The following is a 16,960-nucleotide window of genomic DNA, read 5'->3' as shown; positions in this document are numbered from 1 at the left end:
AAATGAAGAATTGCTTCAAATGGAACACTATGAATGCCCCAAATGAATACCACAAACAGCCTAATAATATTATTAGAACAGGACAGAATCTTCATCTGGTATTTCAGACCAATGCTATTAGAACTGTATGGGTAAAAGAAAACTTGTATAATTCATAGGATGCGGATCGCCCACTTAGCTAAATGCACCCCCCCCACTTACCCCTCAAAGTAATGAACAATGGAACTGTCAAAATGTAATGCCAGTTTTGACTGTATCAATGTTACTATGCTTTAAATTAAGCACACTATAGGGGTGATATGCAGTCTATGTTTCTCTTACACTGCTTCCAATGTTTTAATTGTGTAATAGATAGAATTATGTATTTCTTTTATAAAATTCATGAAACTTATTATTGTAATTTTTTGCTCATAAGGTACAATAAATATTGATTTAAATTGTTATAATGTGTTTTATGAGAAACAAGCAGTTACCATAGATACCTGCTTAAAAATCAAGTACAACTGCAACCTGTACAGACCCCGCTCTGTCATCATACAATGCACTTGCAAATCTGGGTCTATGTAGTTTGTTAGGGGTAATCAGTAAAATAAACAACAAAGACCCTGATCTGCCAGTACATTATGTGAAGGCAGATCTGGGTCTACGCTGTTTGTTAGGAGTGTGTGTGTGTGATTTGGATTTCTAACATAGCTTAACAATTTTCAGACATCGCTACAATGTCTGCAGTGTGGCAGTTTATAGTGATGTCTAGCACTGGGGCATCATGCCGCAGACATGTAGCATCATGTCCCACCCAGTCACATTATCCTGACACCAGGCTGACCAGTCCATACACTAACCTCTTAATGCTGAGCGCCAAGCGAGGCAGCTGTTAGTACCATTTTTATATGCCTTTTGGTATGTCTTGGCGGGGGATCAAACCCACGACCTCTGGCATCCGAGGCAGACGCTCTAACCACTAGGCCACCGGAGCAGTCTGTTTGTTAGGAGTAATCCATAAAATAAACAACAAAGATCTTGATCTGCCAGCACATTATGTGAAGGTAGATCGGGGTATATGCAGCTTGAAAGGAGTTATCAGTAAAATAAATAACCAAGACCCTGATACACCAGCATATTATGTAAAGGCAGATCTGTGTCTCTGTAGTATGCAGTTGGACTTGACTTGTAAACGAGTATAAACAGTAATATAGTCTGTCACACAGATACAGCATTCTTGTGAGGACCTACCCGGCTGACTGGGAACTGTGAGGTATGTATATCCCTCTGTTCTGAATCTTTTCCAGGAGTCAAGTGATAAGACTTCTATTAGAATGGTTGGAAACCTTGGCATTTCATCTGCAAGAACACAAAATAAACACTTCATGCTTAAAAATGTTCTATAATTAGTTAAACATGGTTGCAATGTCAGTTTAAAAAAAAACAAAAACAAAACAACAATGCATGGACTCTGTATCTAATTCAAAACTAATTCAGTCTCTTGGTAATATTTACTTAATTTTAACAAAAGGCCCAAGTGGTCCTGAGATCACACCTGGGTTACATCTGCCTAATAGCCAAATGTAAATGAAATTGGGAAAACAATCCAGGTCAGATGGCATATTAGCATTATTTGTATAATACTGATAGGGCTTTATGAAAGGAGGCTTTCTGTCATATTGGTAAATTTGTGTTGACAGCAGTTTTGAGAAGTTGTTAACAGGTTATTATAGTTGTAGTAATGGCAGCCATATTCAATAGCAAACAACAGCAGCCATATCTGATCACAGGTCAGCATCATTTGTATTAAACTTTGAAGGCCTTCATGCCGGGATACTTTCAGGTCAAATTGTGATGAGTGCTTTTAGAAAAGAAGTTGTTTAAAAGGTTTTCTGTTTTTTGTATTGGATGCCATGTCTGATGGTTTAGTATTGGATGCCATGTCTGATGGTTTAGTACTGGATGCCATGTCTGATGGTTTAGTATTGGATGCCATGTTTGATGGTTTAGCATTGGATGCCATGTTTGATGGTTTAGCATTGGATGCCATGTTTGATGGCTGATCTGTACCAGGATAATTTCAGTCAAATTTTGCCAAATTGTGCTCAGCAGTACTTGAGAAGAGGGGGGGCCCCGAGTGGCCGAGTGGTCCAAAGCGCTCTCCGTTACGGATCACTGCCATCTCACCTCTGCGGCAGTTCAAGTCTTGGATTCAGCCAATGTGGGTATGTGATAAAGCTTGCCAGTAGCTTCTCGTGGGTCGGTGGTTCTTTCTGGGGTTTTCAGGGTTCTTCCTCCACCATAAATACTAGCCACAATGTATAGCCTATCATGTGCTGAAAAAAGGCGTTAAACCCCACAACAACAACAACTTGAGAAGAGGTCCTAGCAGATTGGAAAAGTACACTGCCTTTGGAACTTTCATTGCATTATGATTTCATACACGGTGTTGGAACTTAGATCAACTAGCACTAAATTAAATATAAAGATTTGGTAAAAATAAATGAATGGTGTGAACACAATGGTATGAAGACAAATGCAGCCAAATCAAAAGCCATGATCATGGGTAGTCGAGCAAGAGTAAAAGCTGACAAAAATTATTTCAAAGTAATGAAAATGAAAAACTAACTGGCATTATGAGGTCTTGTGCTGGAAAAATTGATAAGGTCATTAAAAAAAGTTAATTCACTCTTGAACAGAATAAAATCTTGTTTCCCTCAAGAACAGAGATATTCTACAATGCATATATCATGCCATACCTGGTATATTGTTGTTCTATTTAGGAGTAATAGTGGTATAGAAAATCAGGAAAGATTACTGAAATCTCAAAAAAGGACAGCTAGAGTTATCCTTGATGCTGGTTTAGATACACCATCAACAAATCTTTTTAAAACCCTAAAATGGCTTCCATTTCAACAGAGAACTCCATTTCAGAAGGGTTTACTAGTCTATAAATCCTTACATGGTTTGGCTCCTAGTTATCTTAAATGTAATTTTAAATATACACCTGTATGAACTAAGATTGATCTCAAACATCAAGTTATATTTAACTAAACCAAATTCAGAGTTTTATAAGAAAAGGTTTGCTTTATCTAGAGCCAAACTATGGAATTCCATACCACCTTATATAAAGTCAGCTGACACATGCCAATCTTTTAAAAAGCTTCTAAGCCAACATGTACAGAAAAGATCATTTGTATGATTTTGTTTAATTCAGTACTACAACCTTTTACAACACTGTTATCATGTACTCACCTATAATGGTTTACACATGTTCACTACTACTATTTGTTTGAATCATGTATGTATATGTACTCATCCTTAAGCCTTGTACATATTTTATTGAAGCAGTAGATTAAATGTCTAGTTTTTAACAGCATTTGTTGTCAAAAGACACTTTATCTTGTAAAAATTGTACATTATATATATATATATATATATATATATATATATATATATATATATATATACATACTTTTATTATTTGTGCAAATGTCATTGTAGTATGTCATTGTAGAAGGCCTCATAGAAGATTGAATAATTTAACAAATGAGCTTCTTCTTTAAATAAAGTCATTATCATTATTTTTATTATTATTATTATTATTATTATTATTATCACATGGTGTTGGATCACATATTCTTGAACTTAGATCGCATGGTGTTGGATTACATGTCCTCTACCTTATATAAAGCCCCTCCTGCCAAAATAATCAACTTATCCAAATATGAGAGAGAGAGAGATAAAAAAAAATGTGTCTATTACTTGTACACTATAAATTTAAGAAGAAAAATCACATTAAATTGTAGGTCAGAACAAAACAGTTTAGCCTCTGATGCTTCTGACAAAACACTCATTTATTCTGTGAGTAAAATTTAATGGAAACCTGAAATGTGAAATGTTTGAGCATGAAGGAAAATTTACATTTTGGAAGAAAAATATCAAGTTATACAGTAGTCTCCCTCTTATAAGGCCACCCCTACTGCAGCAGGGAAGTGGCCTTATAATGCGGGTGGCCTTTCTAAAGGGGGATGACAAATGCGAATAGTAAATACATATGAAGAAAGTCACAAGTACATTTAAGTCTACAACATTTAATATTTTCATTAAAAAATCACATGCATGTTGTGAAATAAATGTAAAACAAACTGTTTCATCATTTTCAAAAGAAATTTATGAATAACTATTGATATAGTTTTAAAACTGTCTTTATAATTATGTTACAAATGACATCATCTGTCACTTTGTTGGTAACAGTCTAAAAACCAAACCAGTCTCGTCACAATTAAAAATATCCTTGCTGTCATATCCCATGCATATATCATTTAGTCTTATGTTCCAATCTTCATTATTAACATCAGCTGATTCTCCACTAAGGACAGAACACTTAATATTGTGTCACACTTGAAATCTGTGCAACCATCCGTTACTTGCAGTAAAGTCGTCATATTCCAATTCAACTGACAAAATTGTTGCTTTTTCTTGTCATTCAAATCAGGATACAAACATCTCCTGGCTCAAACAATCTTCCTTTCTCTGTCCATTTCACTCTGAGTCTTTCCGACATTAGTTTTCTGCAAGGATCCTCAAACCCCCCCCACCCACCTCTCGGTCAGTTGAATTAATTTCAATTTCTCTTCTAAACTGAGAATTTTTCTTATCCTCTATGACATGTTGATATTTTTGCATAAGTTATTCATGTTGCCAACTACAATACTGATAAAACAAGTTTTTATGCTTCTAAACAAATTGCTGTGTTTATAAAGGAAGTGATCTTGTCACATGATTCATTAGTTGCAGTCTGGTACCCTATTGTTTTCATACATTTTTTTACACTAAGTGAGAGAAGCCAAAACGGTTTTGATATGTACCATTAACATCATGCAGATCTGACCTCGCGGCCATTAGGATTTGTAATTTTGACAATTATTGTCAGTAGTAATAGCTACTAATTATCAAAGTCAACAAGCTCAACAGCTTACTAAGGGAATCCATAAAGGCTATCAAACCATTTTCCTGCTGACTTTTGTATTGTACATCAATACTGTCACTTCTCAACTGTTACTACTGTTCAATAATTGTAATCTTAACAATTATCAGAGTGACTAAAGCGGACATCTTATGATAACACAGCAGTAAGGCTAATTGGATTACATGTACTTACCCTTTTGTATGGATTAAAATTTGAGTCTTTCTCGGCTTTATGGAATAAATGTGGCTTCTCTTGAGGCGAAAATGATATAATATTAACACTAGTGGTACATGTACTTTCATCAACACTTCTTTCAATAACGAAAACCTGACATTGGGAAACATAAATTGGATTACTTAACACACGTTATGAATAAAATACTGGTTCTGGATACATATTAAAATAAAATGCAGTCGCTTGTGAGGGGTAAATTTTATATTATTGCACTAATATGCTGGCCGCTGGTCGCGTTAGCCAGGTGGCCTTTTGCGAGGGGTACTTTTGAACACAAACTTGACGGTGCCAATGGATTCTGGCCATAAAGAGCAGGTGGCCGCTGGTCAGGGGGGCCATTCAAGAGGGGGACTACTGTACTGTCAATTAAACCAACCTGAGCTTTCTTCATCACATACACACATCAGTGAGGAACATTATCATTGCACAATACCTTCTTCATTTTCCTTCCTGTAAAATAGCTCAAAGTCAAAGGGGAAACTGAAGTGCATCACATCATCCTGAATAAAAACAAGAAAAAAATAAGAACAAAATATTAGTTAAGGAAACAAACTGCTCTGAATGTAATAATGCATTTTAAATTTGCAAACTTGATTAATAATGCATTATTAATCCTTCTCATCTACTCAGAAAAACAAGATAGTATTGGCGATATAGAATATGGGGAATATTTGAGGGAGGGGTTTTAGGGAGCCAAGGATAATTATAAACATTCATACATAAAAACACTGATCATAAGCACACAAATTCTGTTTTCTTTCTTAACAGGCAAGGAGGCTGATGCTGCAAATAATACCCTTTTTTAATAATCAATACATATTATTCAACAAAACTGTACAAAAACTGTATGTATGTATGTATGTATGTATGTATATATGTATGTATGTATGTATGTATGTATGTATGTATGTATGTATGTATATGTGTGTGTGTGTGTAGGTAGGTAAGTAGGTAGCTAGGTATATATGTAGGTAGGTAGGTAGCTAGATAAGTAGGTAGGTAAGTAAGTAGGCTGGTAAGTAGGTATATATGTAGGTAGGTAGGCAGGTATGTATGTATGTATATGTACGTATATGTGTTTATGTATGTATGTATGTCTATGTATGTATGTATATATGTGTGTGTGTGTGTGTGTGTGTGTGTGTGTATGTATGTATGTATATATGCATGTATGCATTTAACAGCACTGCAGCAGAATAATAGCTATATAGTACTATATATGTTGCCAATTCACAGTAGATTCTAAAAATAAATTTAAAAACATTACGAACTACATTATAATAAATTAAAGATAAAAGTACTGAAATTCAGCACAGTGTGTATTAACAAAATATAACAGTAAAAAAAATTAGTAAAAAATCCATTACAAATGTAAACTAAAGGTCTTCTGAGAGTATATAGAGCAAAGATTATATGGTGCTTCTTCTGCAAGAACAGTACATTATTTTTTTTTCTTCAATTTTTTTACTTTCACAAATGAATGTTCAATAAAACAAGAATTATTGTGTTACTGAAACCCCGATGCCCAGCTAAGAATGGAGAAAAAAAATGATCAAGATACAATATTCAACTAGATGATCATATGTACTGACAGAAAAGTGTAAAACTACCACACTATTGTATTCATTGTGGAATTTAAAAAAATATGACAGTCAAGAATTTTTTTATTGACCGATGGAACAATTACAAATAGTTGTTAGTGAGCAGAACTACCAAGATATCCATGTTTTTGTGCCATGTCAGCATCTTTTAAGCAGTATTCATTAAAATCATAGAATCTAGGTTACAGTGATCCAATTTTGACATGCAGCTTATCTTTATCCCAAGACGCACCCTAAATTTAAGTTGGGTGGCTTTAGTTGAAAGGGTCTTGCAGCATAAGTCAGGGCACAAGATCTAAGTAATATTAAGGAAAAAAATTCTTGAAAATAGGTCATAGTGACAACTTTTTGGTGAGACACATCTTCATCTCAAGATGCATCTACAAGTTTGGTGGCTAGCTGAGAAGGTAGCAGAATTAGACCTTGGACACAATTTTAAATCAATGGGTGACAAAGTACTAGAATAATTTTCGTTTAGCAATATTCAACAGGTCTTGGAAAGTAGATCATAATCAGTCAGTTTTTATATGTTCCACCAGGAGTCTGTACAAAAATCACCATCCTAAGTAATTCAGTGCTGTCCAATTTTAATGAACAATGCACATTCAACATAGGATGTACCCACAGTGCAAGTTTGATGTCAACAGGTATGACATAGACAAGTTATAGATCAAATGGGAGGACAGATACATATTTAAGCATGTTTAAATAAATACTGGAATGTAGGTAACAACCAGCCAATATTTTATATTCTTGATAAATTCTGCACAGATTTCCTAAAAGGTCTTCGTATGTGTTTAAAATCTCAAAATTCAGTATTTGAGGAAAAAGGGTAGTTTTAAGGCCATATAATTTATGGGTATAATTGTGATGTTGCCATTAAAATCTGACAGTAAAACAATTAATAAAAAGAAAAAAATTCCTTCAGGTTCAAGACAGCTTACCCTTTCTTCCACTTTGGAGACACAAGTTTGTGTCACCCATGACAACTGCTGATGCCTTTCTGCTGACCAATCTGAAAGTGAGAGTTCTAAAAATGTGAACATGAATAAAACACAGTGTATATTAATTAGCAATACTAACTCTAGAAAAAGATTTTTTGCTTAAACTGGTATATCCTACAAAATTTTATCAAGGAAAACGTTTGTAACTTTCACACAATAAATGTGTGACATCATCTTTACCATAATGCTAAATGTCATACGAGTCCAAAACAATTCCAGAAAAAGTTCTTCTGATTCATCAAATGCATCCATAGCTATTTAAAAACACATGCTTGCAGAACTATATGCTTAATCCCACAATCTTTTAAATGCAACTAAGAAAATCTGAATCATACAGACTACAGAAAAAAGTTGCTTTGATGACACAGTGGTATAACACATGCTTGGTATAGCACATGCTTTGTATCTCTGCTGTCCCCTCAAGTGTAAAAATTAAAAACTTGAAATTCAAAGGGGGTCTTCTAGATATGCATACAATAGATGCTAATCATGTTTAATTTGTCTACCGTATGTGGTTTTGCTCAATCAAGCTAGCTTTTGTTATTGTCAAAATATTGTGAAGTCAAGGAATTTCAACAAGTGTAGCACAAACAGCACATAATATACTGGTCTCATGACATTTACCACACTAAGAATTTGTTAACTTCTCTTTGAATTGGTATTTTGAAGGGTGACATTTAAGTGCATTCTAACGGAAAAAATTAACCAAAGGAGACCAGTTAAAAGAGCCAACACAAACACGTTTAACATGAGCATGGATGTGTCTGAATGGTAGTTCCTTTTCACACTGAGTAGCACAGATTTGAATTTATGCAAGGGAATGATCTATGCTTCTTTAGAGCAATCCATCTGCTAAAGTATTCATTTACCACCTGAGTTTAGCTGATTGGAGACCTAACTTTGATACCTGGACCATCTTTCTCAATCAGCACGCATTCAAGGTTGCATCATGAAGGCACTTTGGACTCACACTGGCTATACTTCTACTATCATATTCTTCATAAATCACAATTGCTATAGATGCACACACAGAGGGCTGGAGCAGCAAGTCTCCTACCTTTTTGGATTGATATAGGAGAGTGGCCCTCTCTGGATAATTATTTGTATGCCCAAATTATCTAAATGGACATCGTTTTTGAAAGCCTGTCATTGGTGGTTGGTGAACCTAAACAGGAATAAAGTTCTCATTGTGCCTGTTATCTTCACTGTGATGATTGATTTCAAACAGCAAAGCGAAATAGGTACTCTGACCTTGTTTGGAATTTTTTTAAAGTGGTGTGATGGCAATCCAAGTTTCAGTATTCAGTTTCGACATAACCTAGGCAGGCTAATGGTTTGGCAGACTCATTTTTCTGCAAGCAGGAACTCATACAGGTGGAATGCCAACAGTCCCAACCTTTGTCACACCAATCCTGGGCCCAAGAACCTTGCTAATTGCTGCTTCCTATACATTGGAATGGATGAATGTATACACATCCAAACATGGATTCCAAATGGGATACTAGAACCAAAAGTATCTGGGTGTCTCTTCATCCTGATTACTCTACTAAAATAGTGAATACAGGTCCAATTGGGTCAATCTAGAAGGAAATGTTACCACATGAATCAAAGAACTGTCTGATCTTCTACTCATTTGGATTTCACCTGGCCAATGATACTAGACCGGTACCCAAGTGGTCCTTTCAGGGAGCTTGCTTAAACTGACTGATCAAGACACCAAATGAACTGCTCTCAAGAGCTTAATTAGTTCACACAAGTCCTGCCTATTCACTACTTTGGCAGTCGGCAGGCAAAATCAGCATTACATTTCTTGGTGGACCCATCTATTTATAGTTCTGACATGATGCATCAATATTTACTCATGAAGACCCACACTTGCGAGGGCATCACTGACTCACCTTGCTTACAAGAACTGCTTCCTTATTTGCATTAGCCACAGCCAGCACAATCAGTGAAATATATGCCTTATCAGTGGACCTGAATTCCATGCAGTCCCAACAAGACAGGTCAGTTTCACTCATGATGGTACCCTCTTTCATTGCCAAGAACAGGCTCCCATCCATATACACCAGACTTTTGTCATGAAATCACTGTCTACTCTGGACACTTCAGTTCAAGACCACCTACTAGATCCAGTATGAGCTTTGAAGTGGTATAGTCCAAGGACAGAGCCAATGCATCAAAGTAAATCACACTTATTTTTACTTCTCAAATAGGAACCTGAAGATATATCAGCAAAGATCCTTTCATCTTGGATTAAGTGGGTTTTACCATAAAACATTAGTATTTAATGGATTTAGTTTCACACTTTGTCACAGATGTGGAAGAAGAACATGGTGTGTTTTTCTTTTCATCAAAAAAGTGTAGACATAAGAATCCAATAAAACAATAGGCATATTTTCATCAGAAGGTTTCTGAAACCTGAGATACCCCAATTCTTCAAAGTAAACAGACCTGGGGAAGATTGAAGAAGACTGCACATGGTTGCTATGGAAAACGTGAAAGTTTCCTATTTTTTAAGAAATGCATGACATGCCCACAAAATGAACTGCTAATGTATGAGATGGCATAACACTATGAAAACATGACCCAAACCAGGGCCATGACACCTAGGCAAGAATACTACTGTAAGTAATGGAAGCAGCTGACCTGGGCAGGCCTGGTTGGAAGATTCGATACCCACCCAGGCCAGCCCAGGTCAGCTGCTTCAGGGTGTCCTTCGGAAAGGCATTTAGCTCCAATTTCATTCACATGATTTAGCTGTTAAAACCAAAAGTAACAAAAACACACAAAAAACCACAAAGAATGTTTTCATTTAGGACCAACCAGAAAACTCAATGCAAATACATCCACTTGATCCTAGGGAGAAGCATGAATAAGACTTTCAAGATGGCCAATATACTAGCCAAATAAGATGCCAGATTGGCACCATTTTCATTTAGAATCAATCAGACATCATGAGAAGTCTTTTAGTGAAACCTCAATGTTGTTATGATCATCTGTTCAGGTATATTAGTAATAACAAAATAATCAAGATGGCTGACATGGTGAAAAATATCTGATGTCCAAGAGACACTATTTTATTTAGGATGAACTAGACCTTGGGATGAATGAGTTTGTAAACTTTCATGGCAATCCTTTCTAGTCCATAATCATTAAAGCTAAAATTTGCTGTAATAATCTAAGAATCTAATTGGTTCACCATGACCATGTTAAAATGTGTAAAGTTTCAAGGCTTTCATTTTCATAGCTTTTGTGTTATCCCATTTAAATGAATTTAGGATGGATGTGCAGACCTACAGATGTGCAGAGATAAGGACTTATGGATGTACAGCAGCAAAATAATATGGCCCCTTGTTTCTGCAGTGGGCACAAAAAGAATTAAAAATTTATACTGCAATTCTTTCAAGATCTGCAGAAGTAAAAATAATCCATTATAACATACCATTTATACGTGCTTATAAGTTGAGTCCAACTGCAACCTGCACAGACCCAGATCTACTGTCGCATAATGTGTCAGCAGATATGGGTCTGTGCAGTTTTGTTAGGAGAAATCAGTAGAATAAACCATACAGACCCTGATCTGCATGTGCATTATGTTATGGCAGATCAGAATCTTTGTTGTTTGCAGTCTGACTCACTTATAAGCAAGTATATATGGTATACAGGACAGTTCAGGATGTACTTCAAATTTTGCTGAATGTTTAGAGTGTATTAAATATTTTGTCCCAGCAAACTCATCATGTTATCTTGTCACACTAATGAATACATAGTATGAAAGCTTGGTATAGCACTATATAGTATGAACACTTTGTATAGCACTATATAGTATGAACGCTTTGTGTAGCACTATATAGTATGAAAGCTTGGTATAGCACTATATAGTATGAACGCTTTGTATAGCACTATATAGTATGAAAGCTTTGTATAGTACTATATAGTATGAAAACTTTGTATGGCACTATATAGCATGAAAACTTTGTATAGCACTATATAGTATGAAAACTTTGTATAGTACTATATAGTATGAAAACTTGGTATAGCACTATATAGTATGAAAACTTGGTATAGCACTGTATAGTATAAAAGCTTTGTATAGGACAATGCATGATGTGGATGTTTTACTGAATGTGTGTTGGATCTCAAAATCTTTGCTTCTAGACATAGTCTTCAATCATTATTAATGGGAGGTTAACCCAAGTTGCATGAGCACAGCAAAATATAATATATAATCTAGTCATGTTAAACCAAACTGACTTCATCAAGTTTCTTTGATAATGGTTCTGTAAACATAAAAGCCGTCATTCAGCTGATCTGAATTTTTTAAATAGCAGTTGTTTTTTCATGGAATCTTTGGAAAACTAGAATTAATTTACAGTCAAACCAGTCAAAGGACAACTGCTCTATACCTACCAGTACCTATTTATCACTTGGGAGAATATAGGAGGTGGGAAACACATCAGCTTCCCCCTTTAAATTGTCAAATACCACCAGACTGAATCTAGACAAGTTAAAACAAACCCCAAATTTTCACCAATCTTAGGATTGTTCAAATGGGAACTGATCAACTGGAAACTACCAACCTACCCATAAAAGGCAAACAAGAGACCATAAAATCATATCATTAATGGACATGTGTCCATTAAATAAATATGAAATATGTAAATAACCTAAAAACGTGGTCATAATTTACAAATATCTGTCCTTCATCTTGCGATGTAGCTAAAGCAGGTTTCACTGTATTTTACTGAAATAATTCTGAATAACCATAATGAGATTTCTCAATAATTACATATTTCACTCCCCTGAGTGACAATTTGCTTATTTATAAGAAAAATACCAGCACTTACATCTAGGAAGATCCACAAAGAAATGAAGGTAGAGATCATCAAACTCAAAGTTTTTGGCAGACTCTGAAATAGAATTGAGACAAGCATTTTTAAAACATCAATATTTTTAATTTTTACAAGCCAACTACTGTAAAAAGAAAACATGGAAACTAATGCCTTTTCTCAACCTATAGCATCAAATTTATTTCAGAAAAACAATTACTAAAGGAGTGTAAGTACATGCTCTTCTGGGACTGTAACATGGGACAGCAAGGCAGAATGTGTCCATATCATAATTAGATAAACATTATCAATGAAACATATTTTACTGGAAAAAAGTTTGGTTTCTTTTTCAAAATACATGACTTAATCACAATAAATCAGAACAGGTAATAGGTGGAAGTTACATGTAATAGGTGGAAGTTACAGGTAATAGGTTGAAGTTACATTCTCACGATTCCAGTATCCTTAAAGTACATAAAGCAACTTCCAGTTCCATGTGAGATAACACAGGCAATGAAAAGAAGCAATCTTGAAGAAAATAATATTCATTCCAGCAAATCAAGAGGAAGTAGAGTAATTGACATCATCACAAAACTGCTGAGTGAACTGTTGTACTGCTGCAATAGGTCCTCTCCAGGCTGAATTGAGCTCTTTGTGATAAAAGGTCTTGGAAGTAAAAGTTGGATAATCTTAAACTCCAACCCATGGCTTGAATAAAGATGGTTAAAGATCACTAGAATTTTATGCTGATAATTACTGCCTCAAGTTCATGAAATATGTGTACAAAATTTATCTGGTCTTCGGTTTGTTCCTTGAAGCATGGGCAGATATGGGTTATCAAAACAGACCTTAAGTGAAAATAAAGTCCCTTGCTTCTCTGAGTGACAAGATCAAGTGAGGTTTTACTTGGTTTTAGTAATAAAAACACAAAACATCATCTTCTTGCATTGACAAAGACAGATGCCACTTCAATGCCTGCCCTGCATACACAGCTGGGAAGAAGGGTCCAAAGACAACATCAGTTTCAAGACAAAGGACTAATTTCCCATGAGTAGGCACTTGGTCTTAATAGGTACCAAATCATCGTGGCAACCTGCAAACAGGTTTAGGTCTACTGATTTGGCACAAAATTTCACTGATTCTCCCTGCTGTAGCTAGATTGATAGAGAAGCAGGTTGTATACAAAATCCATGACAATGAGGTTCTGGACAGTGGCTTGAAGTATGCCTTGAACTGAAATTTTCTGGAAACTCAGAGAGGTCTTTGTTCAGGTCTCTGTCCTCCCTTCCATGATAGCAAAACATATCTGAAACCATGTCAAGGTATCCCTTGATTGTGATGGAAGTTGACATTTTCTCAAGTGTCAAAGCAGAAAGTTAGCTATTTGTGGTAAAAGGCTTTAAAGGAAGAATCTGTGTCTGTTAAAAATGACCAGAAGAAAGCTCCATTTCCCCTCATAGTCTTTCAAATTGGTGTACCTTATTGCCCAAGCAATTCTATCCACCACCTGTTCACAGAAATCTTTCTGACAGCTTGTTTGATATAAGCTAGGGAAGCAGGTTCAGCATTTCAGGGTTGGTACTAAAATCCAGCACAATTAGTTGTTTCAGCAGGCAAGAAGACAAGATATGCCTGGGAATCTCTGCTGCTAGATTACGAAGGTCATTGATCCATGACATTTTCCACAGCAATTAGATTAGTCTTCACACAGAATCCCTTGTGTTGGTTGCAAGAGTTTAGATCTGTGACTGGTTCTTACTTGCCCTTTGTTTTAGGAACTGGGAAAAGTTTGGATTAAATTCCCAGTGAGTTTGTGTTGTGAATGATCTCTAATACCCTTCTAGTGAAGAATGTTTTTTCCCTGCTGCAGGATGTTTGTCTTGCCCAAGTCTCTGAGGACATCTGTTGCAAAGGGAACTCTTGGTTGTGTTGAAGGGCTGAAGATGCTTTCGGATGATTTATAACACCCCCAGGTGTTGGTTGTGCTTGGTATTTGCAACAGATCTGTGGCCAGAAGTGACATGACTGGGTGCTAAACACTTTGTGCATTATGAGTCCAGAACTAGTTTTTATGGGAAGATAGGTCACCATTCCCAAATCCAGTGGCATAAATACTGTGTTAGAGCTGGAGTCAACATGGTTTGGAGCCAGCTGATATCTGGTACCAAAGTCCAGTACTGGATATCAAGGGACTGATCACCACTTCCAGTACTGTGGTCTATATGTGGTGATATGTGGTGACGGATTGTCCAGGACTAGTCCATATTGGCTGCCATATCGTACTAGCACTTGGCCATTAGTCTACTCAGTACTGGCATGACCTGGATGTATTACTACTGTAGGCAGTGGCAGAACCAAAACTGTGTGAGAGGTCCCACAAGGCAAATATTGGCAGATCCACATAGGAATTGGTAAACATTCTGCCTCAAGCAAATGAGATATGGAAATGTCAAATGAGGCAGCATTGGTACCAATAATCAAGGTATCTGTATCCTTATGGGAGTTTTTTCTTGGTTTTTCTGACAGCCCAAGTCAAGCATTGGCATGTAACTGTTGCCAGATCTCTTCTGAACAGAATGGACAAATATCACAAGTATGGACTGAATGACACCAGCCAGCTTTAATGTCTACAGACCCTATGCTTAATCATGCCTGTTGCTACCTGTCATTAGAGAGAGCGAAACAAAGGGATACACAGATGTAATGGGACACACTGGTGCAATGGGATACACATGTGTAATGGCATAAACAGATGCAATCAGACAAGTGTTCTACTCAACCAAAATAAGTCCAGACATATACTAGAGAACTGATTTTTTAAAATGATCTTATTACTAGAGATTATTTATAAGACATAACAAACAATAATTATAGGTTACTGCATTTGTATGGGAAAATATGAACAAGTTTTTTGGATGGAATATTGCATGACCTTGGGAGAGCAGTATATCCATCCGACAAAACGAGTTCACATGTTCCCATACAAATGCAGTCACCTTTTAATCGTATGCTCATTTTCTTATTCTACCAAAGGCTTAATTATATAAACAAAATACACTACAAGAAACAACATAAATGAATGTATGCTGTATTCCAAACTGAATACACAAGTGTAGATTCAACATTACACAACAACAACGTTATTAATGCGCACATAACTCTGCCCATTTGAACTTGTCGCATGCTAGACATAAGTTTTGAAAGAAAATGGCATTTTTGTCTGCTTAATTAATGCTTAATTAATTAAAACTGAAATTTGGAGTCATATTTATTGTGTATGAATGCACATTGCAAAAAGTTTTCCATTTGATCTGGAATTAATAGATTTTGGTACTTTTGTCGATTCTACGAAATTTTGTTTTTATGGACTGGATTCATCTGTGCAAATTGTACATGAAATACATCGGATTGAAACAGCATGGGAGAAGCATGTTTACATCTGCAAGTGTGTTTGTTCTGCCATTGACTATTTGAAATCATAATGTGGGGAAAATATGAAGTGTTTCAATTGCAATTATCAAAAAGACGCTATTGAATTTAACGTTTATTTCATTTTGAGTGCAGTAAGGAGGATGTAATTGCACTTGGAATATGGTCGAAATTACAGTACAGTTTCGAAATGTGTAATCAAGCTTGAGGACACATGACATGGCTCATGTAATTCGGATTTGCAGAACCAAGAAAGTACATTTTGAGGAAATTCAGAATGTAAAACTGTAAGTATATTTTTTGCCATTCTTATTACCAGCTAAAGGAGACAGTTTATGCCTTTATAACTTGCATGTTATTTGTAGGTACCAAGCTATTTATGAAATCTGGCATCTATTGCCAAAATCCGAAACATTGTATCAAACAACTTAATGTGGAATGTAGCAAAGCAGCTGTTATGTGGCATTCCATGAAATATCTGCTTTAGTACATTCAAAAACAAATTTAATCAACCAAAATGTAAAGTGTCTGCTACATGAGAGTACATGATTTGTTTACAAAGTAGTTCCTAATACACTATTGGGCACACATGTCCTGCGCATGAGTGTAATATGAAGGTGTGCAATATCGTAAAATACTGAACGATTTTGACAATGTAAAGTTAACAGAGAAAAAAATGAGCATATAATAAAGTTGCATACAGATATGAATTATAAGTATCACTGGCCATTACATTAGGTTACTAATTAGCTTATCTTATAACATTGTAGACAAATGAAGTGAACAATATTTATCTGTGATGATGATACAGCTAGATTCAGTAAGAAAATAAGTGTAGGATAATTTCCTGTGATGAGAATACTATTTGCAAATCCTCTTGTGTCAGCATGCTGACCAGGCACAAGA

The 16,960-nt window shown here is 35.7% G+C and overlaps 1 protein-coding gene across 1 annotated transcript in view; it reads right to left on the bottom strand.

The window, feature by feature from the left end:
* LOC149775374 (tectonic-like complex member MKS1) overlaps window positions 1–16,960 on the bottom strand; it is a 74,451-nt gene that overhangs the window by 14,177 nt on the left and 43,314 nt on the right. The window contains exons 11-14 of the mRNA XM_089944518.1: window positions 12,644–12,706; window positions 7,734–7,804; window positions 5,622–5,688; window positions 1,234–1,341 (exon numbers count right to left, since the gene is read on the bottom strand). Of these exons, the coding sequence (XP_089800644.1) occupies window positions 1,234–1,341; window positions 5,622–5,688; window positions 7,734–7,804; window positions 12,644–12,706 (309 nt within the window). The remainder of the gene's footprint in view (window positions 1–1,233; window positions 1,342–5,621; window positions 5,689–7,733; window positions 7,805–12,643; window positions 12,707–16,960) is intronic.

This window comes from Sinohyriopsis cumingii, chromosome 19 (genome assembly GCF_028554795.1).
Source record: "Sinohyriopsis cumingii isolate HCF-2022 chromosome 19, ASM2855479v2, whole genome shotgun sequence".
In the NCBI taxonomy this organism is placed as follows: Eukaryota; Metazoa; Mollusca; class Bivalvia; order Unionida; family Unionidae; genus Sinohyriopsis; species Sinohyriopsis cumingii.
The sequence above is the reverse complement of the archived record's forward strand: the minus strand, read 5'-3'. Positions and strand labels throughout refer to the sequence as shown.